The sequence below is a fragment of the Lissotriton helveticus genome, chromosome 10, assembly GCF_964261635.1.
Source record: "Lissotriton helveticus chromosome 10, aLisHel1.1, whole genome shotgun sequence".
In the NCBI taxonomy this organism is placed as follows: Eukaryota; Metazoa; Chordata; class Amphibia; order Caudata; family Salamandridae; genus Lissotriton; species Lissotriton helveticus.
In genome coordinates this window covers 1,214,137,732-1,214,157,591 of record NC_136071.1, presented here as the reverse complement: position 1 = coordinate 1,214,157,591, position 19,860 = coordinate 1,214,137,732, and the positions used below count along the sequence as shown (strand labels likewise).

Sequence of the window (19,860 nt, the reverse complement as noted above, 5' to 3'; positions counted from 1 at the left end):
ATGTGACTTACATCACAAGGTGTCACCTTCCAAGCTGCAATATTGTTGCCAAGAAGTAACCTACTTAGGTCACTTATTGTCAAAAGAAGGGAGAAGGTTGACCCCAGAGAGAATTGCAGAGATTTCTCGAATGACTGTGCCTAAAACTCAGAGAGATGTATGTGCCTTTCTAGGTATTACGTCATACTGCAGACAATGGATCCCAAATTTTTCACTCTTGGCGAAACCATTGTTAGCTCTCACCTGCAAGGATGTTCCGACTCCTTTGCCATGGACTGAAGAGTGTCAAAAAGGTTTTTCTGAATTACGTGATGCGTTGTGTTCGGCTCCTGTGTTAGGTACTCCTGATTACAGTAAGCCGTTTGCATTGTACGTTCACGAGAGGGATGGTTGTGCGTTGAGTGTTCTGGCGCAACAATTTGGTGACAAACAGCGTCCCTGCGCATATTTTTCTTCGACCTTAGACCCAGTAGCTAGAGCTTTGCCGAGTTGTTTAAGAGCAACAGCGGCAGCTGCGGCGTCCATTCGACAGTCCGCAGGTCTGGTCATGGATAATATGCTTACGGTGATGGTTCCGCATGCAGTTGACACTCTCTTAAACCGAATGAAAACTCAACATTTGACGAGCGCAAGGTTGTCTGGGTATGAGCTGACGTTACTGGCTAGTCATATACGGATAAAAAGGTGTAATGTGTTGAATCCAGCAACATTATTGCCGATCAACACAGAGTCAAGTGATATAGCATCACATGACTGTTATCTAAGAACTGAGGAAGAAACGAAGGGTCGTATCGACCTAAAAGATACTCCATTGGTAGATCCCGATGGTACTTTGTATGTTGACGGTTCCTGTTTTAAGTTACCGAATGGTGATGTGACGACTGCGTATGCTGTAGTGACGTTGAGTACGATTGTGGAAACTGCGAGATTGAGTCAGAACTCGGCCCAGGCAGCTGAGTTGGTCGCCTTGACAAGAGCGTTTGTGTTGTCCAGAGGAAAGCGGGTGAATGTGTTTACAGACAGCCAGTATGCTTTTGGTGTGGCACACAGTTTTGGGCGATTGTGGAAAGAAAGAGGATTCTTAACGTCGCATGGCACGAAGATTCAGCATGGACAGCTTGTGAATGACCTTTTAGGTGCACTCACATTGCCTAAGCAGGTGGCCATAATTAAATGTAGTGCGCATCGAAAAGTGACGGATGATGTTGGTCGTGGTAATGCGTTTGCAGACGAAACTGCTAAAGAGACAGCTAGAAATCTGACAAATCGAATGTACGTTGCGAATTCAGTAAGATGGCCAGCAGAAACTAGCATGTGTGAGGACACAGTGGAGAGTGTGAAGGAAATACAGAATGAGGCCACTGAAATGGAAAAGACTAAGTGGAAAGAAAGCACGGGAAAGTTAGACGAGAATGGATGTTGGGTTGACTTGTCAGAGAAACAGAGATGGATGTTACCGGATGCATACGTGCTTGCTGTTGTTACAATGGCCCATGGCACAGCACATATTAGCTCGAAGGGCATATGCAAGTTGTTGTCTCCTGTATGGAAGAATGATGGGATTACTAAATGTGCAGAGAGAGTGGTTAAGAATTGCATGGTATGTTTGATGCATCATCCCGGCAAGGGCACCCCCACTCCACCTGGTCATTTTGCCCCTCCTACATGTCCTTTCGAAGTTATCCAATTGGACTTCATCCATATGGAGAGATGCAACAATTTGAAGTATGTGTTGGTTGTAGTATGTGCGTTCTCCAGATGGATTGAAGCTTACCCTCTTAAGGATAATACTGCTCTATCCACAGCTAAAATTCTGCTCAAAGAGTATTTCCCCAGGTACGGCATGCCTCAGATTGTATGGTCGGACAACGGAAGTGAGTTTGTGGGAAGTGTGATGAAGAGTGTGTGTCGTGGTTTGGGTATAGTACAGAAATTCCATAGTGCTAATCATCCTCAGTCAGCGGGTTTGGTGGAAGGATACAATGGCACCCTGAAACTAAAACTTGCTAAAGTTCAGGCAACAACTGGTTTATCATGGCCCGACGCTCTGCCTCTAGCTCTCTTATCGACCAGGGCTACTGTACACTCTCGAGTAGGGCTCAGCCCATATGAGATTGTGTTCGGCCGTCCTGCGAACATTTGGGGGGTTCCAAGGCCTAAAGAATTGAACAGACTTGAATATCCAATGTTAATCGACTATCTATATGATCTGACTGCTAAATTGAGTTTGATTCATCAACAGGTCTTTGCGGTTCTGCCGTCACAAACAGAGGGTCCTGGTCATCGGCTGCAACCAGGGGACTGGGTCCTCACCCGTAACTTCGGATGAAAACGAAACCTTGAGCCGAGGTTTGTGGGACCCTTCCAGGTGCTACTGGCAACAAGGACGGCGGTTCGGCTGGAGGGACGGAAGCATTGGGTACATGCCACCCACACCAAGAAAGTCCCGTTTCCTTTGCCGGCGGATACTTGGATAAAAAAGGGCTTTTCCTCGTCCGAGACCGACGCTCCACTACGCTTTGTCCCATTCAGCGAAGCTCAGCCCATATCTGACACCCTTGTTGACTCCCCTCAAACAATTTCCCTTCCTTCAACACTGGGAAATACAAGTACTGAACAATTGCCTGGACCATCGAACACTTGTTCGCCATCCAATCCACTGTTTGAAGATCAGACTCAACCCGGGAGAAGTCGATACTTTCTTCGACCGCGCGTTAAGGACAAATAAAAGAGTTCTGTTTTTATTCCCTTTTTGAAATTTACAGTACCCCTTACCGTTGTCATGAACACTGTGGACATTATATAGTGTATATACCTTTTCTTTTCATGCAGCAAAGAGACTATTATTGACTTTGATTCTAATTCATTTAACCTATCATCTGGGTTGACCGTAGGGCCGTGCGGGTACTTCCTCCTGTTTAGCAGCTATCGACACTAGGTCGGTTTCTTTTGTCGATTTCTGGGAACTCCTGGGAATTGGCAATCGCTACTCAGAACGAAGTGCGTCAAGAACGTCACGGACGGTTTCGTTTAGAGGATGGACTTCTCGAAGCTGTCGGAAAAAGAGAGAATGTTGGCGCAAGGATCAGAAGTGTTTCGTACAAAGTGTTTTCTATTTCAGATCTTTATGTTGTTCCTAACCATTTCAATGCTACTGGTGGGTGGAGTATATTTTGGGATTCAAATATTATTACCTTCCATTTCACCTACTCCTCCTTTCTACAACCTGAATTTCGCTTCCACCGTTTCTCCACATTCTTTTCACTTACTGCCCCAACATGAGCAAGTCAGACGTGCGGAATTTAGAAACAATTCCTTTGTGCAACTTTTGCATCAGCATCAGTTGGTGGTAAATACTACAAATTGTTGGGTGTGTGGGCTAATGCCGCATACCATGGACAGGGGTATTCCATATTTGGTTCTCCCGTACAGCCCCCAAGGGTCAGTTCGGGCATTCCAAATCATGTTCCGTAGTGCACTAGATTCCTACCCCCATCGAGAGCCACGCTCAGCAAGCTTTGGTCCTGGCCCGTATCATAAGTCTCTGGCGACAGCGATTGCTGATCTAGATAGAGACATTTTTGATGCTACGCTCATCCTAAAGGAGGAAGTGCAGGCCTACAAGTACCTTAGTGAGGCTGAGTATAGTATATCAGTGGGTGATAGACAGCTTAAAAGCTCACCTCCAATATGGATTGTACCTCACCTAGGCCACTTTTGTCTGCAAGGTCGTGGCCGAAATCCAAGAGCCCAGCTTGGGAAGAGTGCTTGTGTGGATACTTACGTTCTACCGATGCTTTCTTCCCCTGTCCTTCTGACTGCCAAGGGTACCTATTTTGTATGTTATGACCGAGCATATGCGTGGTTACCACATGACTTCTCAGGTACCTGCTATATTGCAAATCTCTTGCCCCCGACTTTCACTGTTGCCGCCGACTATCACAAAACCAGAGTTGTGAGAGGTGTCATTAGTAAAGAGGATACTTCCGGTCAAGAAGCAGGAGACTTCTTCAAGGGTTTCCTACCGTTTTGGAGCCCTATGGTCAATAGCAGGAATCTGAGACAGTTAACTCGTGTAGTAGAGTCAACTGCTAACATAACTGCAAGTGCCCTTGGTAATCTGACAGCGGAGCTTCAAGCGGACAGGCTCATGACATTACAGAACCGTATGGTTCTAGACGTTGTTCTAGCGGATAGAGGTGGTGTGTGTAAGGTCATCCATTCAAGCTGCTGCATATTCATACCTGATAACGCTCCAACGGTTTATCAAGCCATCTCCCAGTTGCACAAAATCTCGGAGTCCATACACGTGGACGAGGGAGATTGGACGCTTCTAGGATGGTTTTGGGGTCTAATGTCAACTTGGGGTTGGAAGATTCTGATGATTATAGGGGTTGTCATGACATTTCTGTTCACGTGTTGTCTTTGTGTACAGTGTGGTCCTGCCTTATGTGGCCTTTGTGCTACAACGTGTATGAGAAGGCCATCTGTTTCCAGAGAGGCATTGATGGATAGAATAATGTTCCAGCAACACCTGAATGATCTGATGAATATCGAGATCGACTCTGATTTCGACTAGTGCTTGCCTACATGAGGGCAAAAGGAGCGTCTGAGGTTCCGTGAAAATCGTTACGGTGTTTTGGGCATTGCCGAATATGGACGAGTTTGGTATCTATGAACCGTAAATGGCGAGTTCGGTAAGTGTACGCGTTTTCACTACACTACCTGGCATGGTTCGCCTCATTTACGTGTTTCTACATCTGAACCCTTGGGTTCCATTTCGGATACGGCATCCATTTTGTTTCTTGCCCTCACGTAGTCAGTGAACAGGCAACTGTCCGCATCGTGACCTGTTAGTTCCCAAGCCATACGGAAGACGCATATTCCTTTCATGCGTCTTTATGACCGGATGAATGACACTGCAGAGGCAAATGGCTCAGCTTGAGGGTAATCTTGTCGTACCGGCCTATTGTTTCAGCCATGCACGTGCTGAGATCAAGCTCTTTGATCCTATGATCATGTTTCCAATATTACCCCCACACTTTTTTCTTTAGGTGTGCCTGACTTCCTAGCAGCTGTTCTTGTCTCTTTACTCTTGCTCATTTACAACTCAAGTGGAATGTACCTAATGATGGGAAGATGTGCTTTTACAGTTGGAACTGGTGATGTTAATGTAATTATGTTCCGGGGTTCTGAATACATGAAAGCGATCCTTTTGAATTTTAGTGTGGGAACTGAGCTGTAACCTTTTGCTTACATATTGTGCAATGACAAGATCTTGTATAAAAGAGAGCGAACCACAAACACAATTTGAAGCAGACTCTTGGAACCTACACTCTGTTGTACTTCCCATGACTTTTGCATCCCTGCAGTAATAAACGCTGATCTTTGACGCCGAAGGAAGTCTCCCGTGTCTCTGTCTTTAGTGCGCCAGAACAGGTATCCCACGAAGGTTTTAGGTGTTGTTCCCTGGCACCGCTGGGCCTTAAATAGTCCCAGTCCTTCAACACCACCTTCTGAAGAAAAGCGTTCAGGGGCACCAGTCAGAAAAGAGTATCCCACCTGTGTGGCTACGGGACAGGCAGCACACAACATGTGTCAATCCACGATCTTCTGCACTACGACATTCAAACCTTAAACGAGGAATTTGTTCTAAATCGACTTGAATAAGATTTGTTTCCTCAAAAAAGCAACACTCTTTATTTTGGAAAATACATTATAGGCTTGATTCAAATTAGAATTGATCAAGCAACCATGGGGAATATTTACAAGGGGATTGCGCCACTGGAACATCACTTTTACCAATGTTCCAGTGGCGCATTGCCCTGCATCAGATCTATAAAATGGTGTTAAGCCTCTTTTTGTGGCTTAATGCCACTTTGTACATGTGGTACCCGTTTATGCAGGTATCTTCATGAAAGGAGTGTGCAGTGGGTGTTGCTGTGGGTGATTCACTGCAACACCCATCTTTTTTTGATGCTGCCCCAGATTTACATGGAGGCAGTGCCATGCAGGAGCAGGCATTAAAATTGCGAAACGAGGAGCGCACACATAGAAAGAACAAAATGGCATTTTTGATTGTTTATGTCAAAATTTATCAGAGGAAAACTTTGAGGGTGTGATAATTATCCCACAGACATGTTGTGGAAAAGTAAATTCTGCCATGTTCTGTGTCCCTACGCGTCCTCCATCATATGTTATGTGTGCATGATTAATATGCATATGTATTCCCCATGTTCGATTAATGACGCAATTACAGTTGTGTCCATCATTAGTATGCCAGTTTCCAGTTCTCGTGAATGATACGAATATCAGGCCTATGTGAAGTTACGTTGCCACGTTTCTCAGTGTGCACGTTATTTCATTGTAAAGTCCCCGTTCCTAGGCCTCAAAAGGGCCCGGACACCAGATTCAGCTCCTGTCTCCTGAAGCCCTCGCTGAGGAGCGATACAGCCCCCACCTGTATCCCTGACCCTTCACTTACTTCCTGCCTCACAGTGCCCGGTTCAGCCTGGCTCTGCCTCTGAGCCTGCCAAGAGTATGTTATGATTCTAGTTATCAGTCCAGCCCCCCTTCTCTGCATTCCTAAAGCTACTGAATCGCATCAATAGTTACCGTCATAGTCTAGCCTTTACGTCTCCATGTAAGAGAAATACTGTATTAATGGTCATTTAATATTCTTCATCACGCACTACATGTAGAATAATGCATGCACCAGTCTTAGAGTCTGTTAGCCTTTCCCCTCCTGACTTCTAGTTTATATCAACATGTTCTCTAAACATCGGATACTAGATACTGTTTAGGTACATGTCGCCCTGACTCTCCAGACTTCAGTCTCTGCTCCTAGCACAGAGTTCATAGCCCCCAGCTTCTCCTAGTAACACGTCATTGCCAGTTTGCGCGCACCATTAGGTTAGAGGTCCCGGCTCCTTAGGTAGCCCCCTCTATGTTTCCGCCCCATTCATGACATATTCTGTTACGTTTGCATCACATGTCTATGTATACGCCCTGTTACACCTACTTTCACCCTTATCTTTCGCGACTACTACGCGTCACACCCTTTGCTCCACCCACTGCTCCGCCTATCATATGTACTGTAATGCAACTGTTTTACTATATATATGCCTGTGTATTGTTATTAAATGTTACGCCAGTCCTTTCCCCAGAGCGCGCTCATCCCAGATCCAGCCCCGGCAGCTGCCGGGCCCTGCCATCCTAATCCTGTGCAGGTTGTCCTGTTCCTGTCCTTATGCTGTAATAAACCTGCAAACTCCTACTACCTCGAATCTTGACTCTTATTTATTGAGCTATCTGTTATTGCTATGCCTAGACAAAAATAGATCCGGTATTATTTATTTATATACCACATAATGGCGCCCGAACAGGGACTTGCCCTTTCCCCACGCGCCGGTGAAGCCACGCCGGCCCCCTGACCCTCTGCAGCCATGACGGAACCATACCGTGCACCGGCAGATATTTCTGCTTCAAGTATCCCTCAGGCCCACGGAGGAGACGGAGGTGGCGGTCCAGCATCCAGACGAGGCGGTGGAGGAACGCGGCGAGTCCCGACCAGAGCCCAAGCCGAGAGTCCAAGGTCCGAGGTATCCGGAGGCCCACCCGTAACAGAAGTCCGAAGTTCGTCCGTCCGGCGTCGAAGCAGTCCCGTCCAGTCTGAGGCCTTCCGTTCTTGCTGCCCGGTGAGTACCATTACTGGGGTAGTATCTAGACAGGGTCAATCTAATTGTCTCTGGTCCGTGGGTTGGTGGTACCCAGACCCACAAAACGAAGTGTCCACTTTGGTGGATGCGGGTCCTGACGTGTCTCTTTATGAGACCGGTAAGTTTAGTACTGTTTCAGCAGTGCATCTAGTTTCTGTTCTAGTCAGGTCTGTTCTCGAGAAAATTCATGTATTCTGTTTTCCGTATTCCAGGTAGTATTCTGTTCGAACTATTATTTTAAATGTTCTTCATGTATTTTAATGTCGTGGTATGTGTGTGAAGTAATTATCGTGTTTATTGTGTATTGTATTGTGTCCAGATTATAGTTCAGTCATGCCCTTATTCTCTAAATTACGTCAGTTGAAAACCAGAAAAGGTCTGCTAGAAGCAGCAGTTCCTGTCCCGCCTAGGGACAGTCCAGGTCATTTTATGTATCAGAAGCATGGCATAAGCGCCATATTGTATCTAGATTTATGGGTAGAGTATACCAAACAGTTAGAGGAAAAGTATAGATGGCCCGTATCAGGTACGTGGGATGCCGAGTGCATCATGAGAGTAGAAGAAGCATTATGGAAAAAGAAAGCCAGACAGTCACAGAAAGATGCCATCGAGTTATGGCGCAAAGAATCTCATAAAAGAACCGAAAAAGAAATCAGAAAGTCAGAATTAAGTAGAGAATCCTTAGAACGTGCCCAGGAAAAGGAATTAATCGAGATAGGTGAACGAGTTAAAACCGAACAGTCAGACAGACAGAGGCATGCCCTCATCAAGGGTATGTACCCTCTTCTTGCCGAGGGCTTGCCAAAAGCGACCCCGGAGGCATCCAGTAACTTTCCGCCACCACTAGTTCCGACCAAGCTACGTCACAAACCGACCGCAGCTGATATTTTCATTTCGTCCTATTTGGACGACACAGTCCCGGAATATGCAAATCCTGTTCCCGCTCCGCCAGTCCCTGTAAATCAGGCACTTCCTGCTCCTCCAGACACCGGGGCACCCCTTGCAGTACCTGCTACGGTCCCCCAGGTTCAGCCCGCCATACAAGTTCAACCCGCATTTCAATTTCCCGCCGCGCTAGTACGAAGAGCATCAGTCGATGATTCTGGTTTAGGGGCCGCAGGAGGAGGTCCTCCTGGTACCCCGCCACCACACCAACGTTTAACGTTAGTCGAATTACATGCACAAGCGTCACAGCGTACGCCCAGATATCAGTCTGTTGCAGACATAAGAAAAGCCTTTACCGAATGTGGCTATGATCCAGTCCCAGGCGAGGATAGTATGGTTTTATATTCATTACGCGTAAGAAAGGTGACCGAGTATCTAGTCACTTTACCGAATACGAAGGAGGATCTAGACAGAATATACCGTTTCATCCGTACAGGGAATGATCCAGAAAGTATTAGTGACGCCATGTCTCAAAGGAAAGCTGAAATTCAGCTCATGATATTAAAGTTTCTGATTAATTGTCTAATAAGAGAACAAGATTATCCGACCAAAAATCAAGCCGAAATGAAAGTCCTGACAAAATGGAGTGATAATATAGCCGAGGGTAAGCATAAGACCATCAGCAGTATAGAGAGTATGTACAAGAAAATTCGTAAGGAAATAATAAGGTTACATGATCAACGTAAAGCAGCACAAGTAAGCGAGAAAGAAAATGACTCTGCGGAAGAGGTAGAGGACGAGAATCCCGCCAGAATAGCGTATGTAGGAAAATCTAGATTTCCAGACCGCCATTTACGTCTAGAACACAAGCCAGTTTTTCACCATCCAGCACCAGAACAAGGTTCTCTAGAACAAGTATTTCAAGCTACCGACCATATTCTGAAATCACGAATCGGTTATAGCGAGTTAAGTACTATGCATGAGCAAGAACTAGTCCGATCAGCAGTCCGATGGATTACTGATTCTACCACTTTTCCAGACGAAATAGTGGCACAAATGTTTCTGAAATTGCCCCCAGCCGAGCAACGACTGGTGGGTATGTATATGATCCAGCACCTCATTACATTGTATGAGGGTCAACATTCTGATCCAGGTCCGTTACATGATGTCCTGAACGAGTTACTCCAGTATAGATGGAAAGGTTTAGGTACCGATTTGATTAGTGTCATTCTAGAACAGCGCCACAAATATAGAACGTTTTTGAACCCGCATTTTGTTCATGTCTCACCTCCAGAAAGTAAACCCTTTTACATAGACAGACAGAATCCGTTACGAGAAGTACACCCAGTTAGGACAACAGATGGTGAAATGCAACGAGTGTTTGTTTACACCCCGATCACAAAGATGGAACTCTTAGAGATGAAAAAGTTAATTCCCTGTCATGATAAAGATCCAGCAGGGTTCCACCGAGAATTAAAGGACATGCTCCGTATGGGAGAATACACGTATCCAGACATTATTAAAATGTTAAAAGTCCTGTTGCCCGCAGGGGTATATGAGAAACTCAAGGAAAAAGATTGGGAGGTGGGAGAGAAAAAGATCGATTGGGCAGTTCTAGAAGCTGAAGACAAGATACGAGTACCAGGTACCGGTCTTGGAGACAAATGTAAAGAATTACCAGAATTATTAATACAAGTTTTGCCTAGATTATTGACAACTAGAAAAGAAGACTGGGATGCAATCTCAGCCTGTAAACAGAAACAAGACGAAGACACTAGTGATTTTTATTCTAGATTTGAGAAATGTTTTAGCATCAACAGTGGCCTCAAGACAAGTAGCGAGTCATACCCTCACCTTTTTGTTACTAAATTAGTCGAGAATTCAAGTCCACCAATTAAAAAACGAGTTTTGAAAGTCGAAAGTACCTGGCAAGCTAATACCCCGTCCCAGATGTTACAGATGCTTCAATATCACCAGAATAGAATCAGAGAAGAGCAAGAACACGAGAGAAAACGTATGAAAGACACGAAAATGAAAGTACTAGTTGCACAATCTGTTCCACAAGACAGTCAGAAGAGGGGTCCGAATCAAGCCAGTCATCCTACAGCTCCCGTTAAAGGGAACTGCAATTATTGTAAACAGCCAGGTCATTTTATAAACGAGTGTGCAGTTCTGAAACACAATATAGCTACCGGTAAGACTAAAGAAAGACCACGTCCGCCTAGACAAGAGCAAGTTTCACAGACTCCTCAGCCACAGAATGCACAACAGACAGTTCCAGTACCACAGCCCATCGCTGCAACACAGCATGTTACACAGCAGATGTACCAGTATGCACAGTCCGAGTATCCAGAGTATCAGCCATATTCATGAAACAGCCTAGAGAGGGAGGTAGGCTTGCCTCTCATCGAGATACCTGTAGATCAAGAAGGTCCCTATGTTCACAGTCAAGTACTAGGGAAAGACAGAAAGTTTCTGATTGATACAGGGGCAAGTAGGACCACCATCAGTCACGCCGAAGTTCCAGGGGCTCCGCTCTCAGGCTCTAGAAATGTTTCCCTTGGATTTTCAGGAAAACCTATTGTAAATGAAATTTCAAAGCCAGTTACTCTAGAAGTAGGTCCACTGTCCCGCACTACTGATCTGTTACTTACGAAGTCATGTCCAGAAAATCTATTAGGCATTAAGACACTGAAAGAGTTAGGTGCAGTTATATGCTGTTCCCCAGAGGGAATACGATTGTTCCTACGTGACTTCAAGGGTCACTATGTATTACGAGATTTTGATCCGAGATTGTCTAATGTTCCGCAGCATCTATGGGCGCGAGGTCCAACTGATGTTGGTTATATGCAAATCACACCCCATCGTGTGACTCTCAAGCTAGGTGTAGTGTTACCACGAATCAGGCAGTACAGATTGCCACCTGAGGCTGTAGCAGCCTTATCCAAAATTATTGACGAGCTCATGGCTCAAGGAGTAGTGGTAGAAACTGACTCCAACATATGTAATTCTCCGATCATTCCAGTCATGAAACGTACTGATCCAAATGCACCTCCAATATATCGATTAGTGATTGACCTTCGAGAACTTAATAAATGCATTATTCCCCAGTACCCAGTTGTCCCAGATATCTCTTCCCTATTGACAGCCATTGATTCCGAAGCCTCATTTTTCACTGTCATAGACCTCAAGAACGCATTTTTCAGTGTCCCCATTCATCCAGACAGCCAGTTTCTTTTCGGATTTTGTTTAAATGGAAGGAGCTATATGTTCACACGAGCTCCTCAAGGTTTCACAGAAAGTCCTAGTATTTACAGTCAAGCACTCAAGAGACAACTAGACAACATTCACATGCCAACTGACACTGCCCTGCTCCAGTATGTCGATGATCTACTGATCACAGCCCGTTCTGAACGTGCTTGCGAGCAAGCATCACTTACAGTCTTGTATTTCCTTGCCGAGATGGGGCACAAGGTGTCCCCTTCTAAGCTTCAATTCTGTGTCCAGCAAGTGATCTATTTAGGCCACTTGCTGTCCAAGTGGGGTAGGCAGTTGACACCAGACCGTATCCAGTTAATAGCGAGTCTTCCTCAGCCCAAGACCCAGAAGGAGGTACGTGCTTTTATTGGCCTCACTTCTTATTGCAGACAATGGATTCCTCAGTATGCATTTCTAGCTAAACCACTGATACAGTTAACGACACAGGAGGCAGCCGTATCGACTGTCCCCCCTTGGACATCTGAACATACACTTAGTTTCAATGAGTTAAAGAAAGCTTTATGCCAAGCTCCAGTCCTAGCTACACCGAACTACAGTAAGCCTTTTACACTTTTTGTCACTGAACGTGAAGGTACAGCATTATCTGTTCTCACACAAGATCAAGCCGGACAATACAAGCCCTGTGCTTATTTTTCGAGCACATTAGATCCTGTAGCCCAGGCTCTGCCTGCGTGCCTCAAGTCAGTTGCAGCCACAGCACTAGCTATCAGACAAAGTGATTCCATAGTCTTAGGACATTCCTTGACAGTACAAGTCCCACACTCCGTGGAAGTTCTTTTAAACCGAACACAAACTCAGCATTTGACAATTGCACGTTTAACAGGTTATGAATTGACACTGTTCCAGCCACACATAGAAATCAGACGCTGCAACGTTCTAAATCCTGCTACACTGTTACCATCAGTTAATCCAAATCCTGCCACACACGACTGTGTGGAAGTAGTTAACATTACGACAAAGCCAAGACAAGATCTGACAGATATTCCATTACCAGATCCCGACCTGACACTTTATGTGGATGGTTCATGCATGAGAACAAGTACAGGTGAACTAGTAGCCGCGTATGCAGTGACTACTGACACCGAAGTTATAGAAACACATCGTATTGACACCCTGTCTGCTCAAGCAGCAGAGCTAGTTGCTCTGACACAAGCCTGCATACACGCCAAGAACCTGAAAGTTAATGTTTACACCGATTCACGTTACGCATTTGGAGTTGTACACGACTTTGGAGTGCTCTGGCAGGAGAGAGGTTTCATGACTTCTCATGGAACCAAGATTCAGCATGGTCTCCTTATTCAAGCTCTGTTAGATGCCATACACTTACCGACATCCATTGCTATCATGAAGTGCAAAGCACATACGAAAGTTACTGACATTATTTCTCAGGGTAATGATCTGGCAGATCGCACAGCCAAACTTACAGCACAGACTCCAGACATTTCAGTTAATAAGACACCGACACACACTCCAGATCCGACTACATGTATGACAGTTAAGGACCCTACTCAAGATGTCATAGATATCCAGTTACATGCTACTCCCGATGAAATCAAGAAATGGTCCGAACAAGGAGGGGTCCAGACAGATCAAGGATGGTTGACGAAGGGTAGAGCCACATGGTTTCTCCCCGACTCTATGGTTCAAGTCATTGTTAATACCGCACATAGTCCAGCACATTTAGGAGAAAAAGCAATGTTAGACAGTATCCAGAACATTTGGTTCAACAAGCATTTACGAGCTGCAGCCAAGCAGAAAGTCCGTACCTGTATGATATGTTGTCAGTTTAATCCAGGTAAAAGTGTCCCGGTGGAACAAGGGGGATTCCAACCTCCTGACCACCCTTTTGAAGTCCTCCAGATGGATTACATTCAGATGGAGCGATGTCGAGGTTTCAAGTATGTCCTCGTAGTTGTATGCGCTTTGTCCAGGTGGACGGAGGCATATCCAGTCCCTGATTACACAGCCACGACCACTGCCAAGCAGTTGGTTCGTGAATTCTTCCCCCGTTATGGACTCCCTAGAGTCGTGTATTCTGATAACGGCCAGCCATTCTCATCCGAGCTAATGAAACACGTGTCCCTTTTGTTAGGGTACCAGTGGAAGTTCCATTGTGTACGCCATCCTGAAGCAGCTGGTCTCGTAGAGAGACATAATCAGACCCTGAAAATTCGAATTGCAAAAGTTTGTCAAGAGAAAGGTGTAGACTGGCTAGTAGCTCTGCCAGTTGCCCTGTTCTATATGCGCATGGTCGCACATTCCAGATCAGGTCTGTCCCCGTATGAGGTCGTATTCGGCCGCCCCCCTAACATGTGGGGTACACCTAGACCTCGAAGTATTACCGATGTTTCAAGTAATATGCTGACAGATTACCTAGCTTCCTTGATGTCTGCCCTCAACTCTTGTCGTTCACAGGTTGCCGCCGCATTTCCAGACAATACCGAGGTGGCACCGCATGAAATCGTTCCCGGATCCATGGTCCTAGTGCGAAATTTCGATCGTTCAAGTCCGCTGGAGCCTCGCTGGAAGGAGCCCCGACAGGTCCTCCTGGCCACCCGTACAGCCGTGAAGTTGGAGGGACGCAAAGGCTGGGTGCATCTTTCGCACATCAAGAAATTTTATGGATTGAAACCAGCTTCAAAGAACATTTCCGAGCATTTCAAGGACTGCCAAAGTACTATTCTTAAGGACTGTCCCGCAAAAGACAATGATACCGCACCCTCCCTGTTAGAGACAACTCCGCAACAGGAGTATAAGAAAAAGTTAAGGTCTAGTAAAATAAGTCAGCCAGTTTGATTGTCTAAGTCCTCCCCTAGGTGAAACGGTTAGACCGGTTTCTGACATGTATAAAATAGACCCCCATAGTGAGAGAGTTAGTCAAAACTCAATCCGATGTATCGTTTTTCTAAGTTTCATATTATTTCTCAGCATTATGATTTCCTGCACCAGTTATGCATATTACCTGTATTTTCCAGTTTCTCATGTAAATAAGTCTTCTAATGTTACAGTAGAGCACACGTTTAGTGATCTGCCTCCTCATGAACTCTCTTACCGCCTCGCTATGCGTAACAATTCTTTTATCCGCATGTTACATTATTCACACCAGACCAGCAATGCCACTAATTGTTGGGTGTGTGGTCGACTCCCCCCTTTCCAGACACCGAAGGGAGTTCTGCCACTCTTTCCTTATCCATTTTCACATAATGGTTCGTGTGGAGCATGGTCCACGTTAACGTCATCCTTAACAGATATGTCTTTTCTTAACAGTACATGTTTTCCGGACAAGCAAGGTCTTCCCCACAGAACAGGGTTAGATCTAGAAAATGAAGTTTACAATTTAGGTAATTATTCTTCGAATTTCATGGTCCTGAATGTTCAGTCTGATACTACTCCAGACTTACCTGCTATTTCAGTATTACCAGTCAAAGGCGAATTATGTGTCCGAAATAATGGTTCCGTACATGTAGGACATAGTGATTGTACTACTATTGTCAAGTATAGTGACAGTGGGAAATCTATTTTCAAAGCCTCACGTCATTCTTATTTTATTTGTGGTCAAACTGCATATGTTCGTCTGCCCCTCGATTGGGAGGGAACCTGTTACATTGCCTTCCTACTGCCACCTGTTTTCCTAGCCCCATCCGATTATCATAGAAATACACATCTAGTACACATTAGACATAAAAGGGAGATCGAGTCCCCAATTGTCGATTATACTGAAACTGCTCTAGAACAGTATACAGATTTCAATAGAGGTTTCTTCTTCTTTATAGGACCTGTTCAGAATAGTAAGCTAATCCGTAGGTTAACCAGAACCCTTGAAGCTGTAGTAAATGAGACTGCCTCTGCTCTAGGTAACTTAACCGAAGAGCAATCTGCTATGAGATTTGTCGTTTTGCAAAATCGTCTCGTCCTTGACGTCATACTGGCCGATAGGGGCGGGGCCTGTAGAGTCATCGGATCTAGTTGCTGCATTTTCATTCCAAATAACACACCGTCTGTTTATTCAGCTATAACTAGACTCCATAAGATTGCCCATCTGTTACACCAAGACCCAGGCACCTGGACATGGTCCGGTTGGTTCTGGAATATAATTTCCGCCTGGGGATGGAAAGTATTGTCCTTTCTAGGTATTGCAGTAGCGATCATATTCAGTTGCTGCCTCTGTATACAATGTGGCCCTGCGATTTGCGGCATTTGTGCTACCTCTTGTATTCCTAGTCCCAAGTCCCGTTCTAAAACCCGTTCCCAGAAAATTCGAGACGAGCAAATGATACTGTATGAAATGATAGATGGTATCATGAATATTGATGTTTCCTGATGGAAACGTAGTGACAAGGAGGGAATGTGGAAAAGTAAATTCTGCCATGTTCTGTGTCCCTACGCGTCCTCCATCATATGTTATGTGTGCATGATTAATATGCATATGTATTCCCCATGTTCGATTAATGACGCAATTACAGTTGTGTCCATCATTAGTATGCCAGTTTCCAGTTCTCGTGAATGATACGAATATCAGGCCTATGTGAAGTTACGTTGCCACGTTTCTCAGTGTGCACGTTATTTCATTGTAAAGTCCCCGTTCCTAGGCCTCAAAAGGGCCCGGACACCAGATTCAGCTCCTGTCTCCTGAAGCCCTCGCTGAGGAGCGATACAGCCCCCACCTGTATCCCTGACCCTTCACTTACTTCCTGCCTCACAGTGCCCGGTTCAGCCTGGCTCTGCCTCTGAGCCTGCCAAGAGTATGTTATGATTCTAGTTATCAGTCCAGCCCCCCTTCTCTGCATTCCTAAAGCTACTGAATCGCATCAATAGTTACCGTCATAGTCTAGCCTTTACGTCTCCATGTAAGAGAAATACTGTATTAATGGTCATTTAATATTCTTCATCACGCACTACATGTAGAATAATGCATGCACCAGTCTTAGAGTCTGTTAGCCTTTCCCCTCCTGACTTCTAGTTTATATCAACATGTTCTCTAAACATCGGATACTAGATACTGTTTAGGTACATGTCGCCCTGACTCTCCAGACTTCAGTCTCTGCTCCTAGCACAGAGTTCATAGCCCCCAGCTTCTCCTAGTAACACGTCATTGCCAGTTTGCCCGCACCATTAGGTTAGAGGTCCCGGCTCCTTAGGTAGCCCCCTCTATGTTTCCGCCCCATTCATGACATATTCTGTTACGTTTGCATCACATGTCTATGTATACGCCCTGTTACACCTACTTTCACCCTTATCTTTCGCGACTACTACGCGTCACACCCTTTGCTCCACCCACTGCTCCGCCTATCTTATGTACTGTAATGCAACTGTTTTACTATATATATGCCTGTGTATTGTTATTAAATGTTACGCCAGTCCTTTCCCCAGAGCGCGCTCATCCCAGATCCAGCCCCGGCAGCTGCCGGGCCCTGCCATCCTAATCCTGTGCAGGTTGTCCTGTTCCTGTCCTTATGCTATAATAAACCTGCAAACTCCTACTACCTCGAATCTTGACTCTTATTTATTGAGCTATCTGTTATTGCTATGCCTAGACAAAAATAGATCCGGTATTATTTATTTATATACCACAATGTGCTTGCACAGGGATTGGAGTTCAGACCTACACATGCAATCAGACTCTAAATGAGAGTCGTGGACTCTCGAATCTGAGGTCAAAGCAGCCCAGCTGAGCAAGATTCCTTCCTCTCTGTAACACTCACCGAAGGCGTCCCCCGACCTGAGGAGGTCTGACAGCAACAGAAGAACAATAAGAATAGCACAAGTCAGTCAAATTACAATGCTGATATGGTTTAGAAAGGCAACTTGTGTTTGAGAAGACAACATTCTGGCAAAAAATCTATGGATTGCATGTGTACATTTCCTCACAGTCTAAATACTGTTTTGTTGTTTACAGTATGATATTTATCTATTTATTTGACTTTGGAAACCTTAATTAGAGAACAAAGAGCTGTGCTTGGAGGTATTGGGATGCAAGCACAGAGAGAGGAGACATTTCAAGATTGTGTCTATACTGCAGAGGAGGGGTCTTGAAGTTAATGGAGCTTATGTAACTTCAGGTGATTAGATTAAAACATTGATAAATTCACATCATGTAGCATAAGGGGCTGCATTTCCAACCCAGCAGCACCAGGGTAAATACAATTAGAAACTCTTTCCAAGCAGGGGCCAGCCCCTTACATTACAGGTGCTGCTAGATGAGCCCTTCTCTAAGGATACACTTTTATTAGCTGAGGACATGCTTCTGTGAATAGGAGCATCTTCCTGTTGCCTATGTGCAGGACCCATTGCAGACTAATACATACATGTATGTAGACAGGATGAGTGTATCCACACCCTACAGCAAGTCACTTCAAAAATATGTTGGTACTACTCTTAAGTTTGTGATGGCAGTCAAGCGCAGTATGGTGACTCCTGCAAGCTGTCAGTTGTGCCCATGTCTGTCCTTCTGGACACCTCAATGGAGATGCCGGGTCAATATACGTTTTTAGTAATGACTTGCAAGGCCCAGTGTGCATGTTCCACAGACAGTACACCCGCACACAGGTACACATCTAGCCATAGGAAAGGTCTGAATAACTATAATGTGTCACATTCCACTCATCTCTCCCTACTATAAAGTATATTCTGTAATACTGAACAATTTTCTTTTCCTGCAGATATGGCAAACTGCTTAGCATGCCCTGAAGATCAGTGGTCCAATCAGAAGAGAGATGCCTGTATTCCACGTGTGATAGAGTTCTTAGCCTATGAGGATCAGCTGGGAGTTGCCTTATCCTCCGTTACAAGTTTCTTCTCCCTCCTCACTGCTGGAGTGCTGGGAGTCTTTATTAAATACAGGAACACACCTCTGGTTAAAGCCAATAACAGGGATCTCAGCTACATCCTCCTCCTCTCCCTCCTGCTGTCCTTCCTCTGCTGTCTTCTGTTCATTGGACGCCCTTCAAAGACTTCGTGTCTCCTCCGGCAAACTGCCTTTGGGATCATTTTCACTATTGCTGTTTCTTCAGTTTTAGCAAAAACTATCACAGTGATCATTGCCTTCAACGCCACAAAGCCGGGCAGCAAGCTCAGAAAGTGGGTGGACCCACGAGTGTCCAGACTTTTGGTGCTCTTCTGCTCACTTGGAGAGGTGGTGATCTGTGTTGTGTGGCTCCTCAGCTCTGCCCCATTCCCAGACATTGACACCACATCAGAAACTGGGAAGCTGATCTTACAGTGCAACGAGGGCTCTGCTGTTGCCTTCTACGCTGCGGTTGGTTATATGGGTTTCTTGGCTCTCCTGAGTTTTGTTGTCGCCTCCATAGCAAGAAAGTTACCAGCTACTTTCAATGAGGCCCAGTTTATTACCTTCAGCATGCTGGTGTTCTGCAGCGTCTGGGTCTCCTTCATCCCAGCATACCTGAGCACCAAGGGCAGGTACATGGTGGCCGTGGAGATCTTTGCCATCCTGACTTCCAGTGCTGGATTACTGGGCTGTATCTTCATCCCCAAAGTCTACATCATCCTCCTTAGGCGTGAGCTCAACACCAAGGAATATCTAATGGGGAGACAAGGGACCCTCCGAGACTTACAGGACTGGGATAGTTGTATCTCACAATACTGAGTGACAAATTATCGTTCTGCAACAATATCAAGTGCAGAATATTGGATAGCACTGTATCGTCAAGTTAGGCATATATAAGTGTGTATTTAGATTTACTATTCTTAACTATACATATATGGACCTTATTTGGATGGTGGACAGACTCATGTGCAACGCATCCCTGTACTACGTGACAGGCACCATGCAGTGACAGTCATTTGGTACAGGGATCTATTTGGGGGCACCCTAGGTGCCCCCCACACCAAATGAAAGGGGCCTGGGGTGTATGGGGGCTTGTTACAGGTTAGTGAACCGCCATGGAAAGGCTGGCAGGGTGGGACCATCCTAATCCAAACGGCTGTGCCTGGTGTACAACGCCACCATTTTAGGGAT

General features: G+C 45.4%; 1 protein-coding gene across 1 annotated transcript in view; it reads left to right on the top strand.

Annotated features, from left to right (window-relative positions):
- LOC144784223 (vomeronasal type-2 receptor 26-like) overlaps window positions 1-19,488 on the top strand; it is a 107,571-nt gene extending 88,083 nt beyond the window's left edge. Inside the window, exon 4 of the mRNA XM_078662874.1 lies at window positions 18,542-19,488. Within this exon, the coding sequence (XP_078519000.1) occupies window positions 18,542-19,488 (947 nt within the window). The remainder of the gene's footprint in view (window positions 1-18,541) is intronic.
- The last annotated feature ends 372 nt before the right edge of the window (window positions 19,489-19,860 follow it).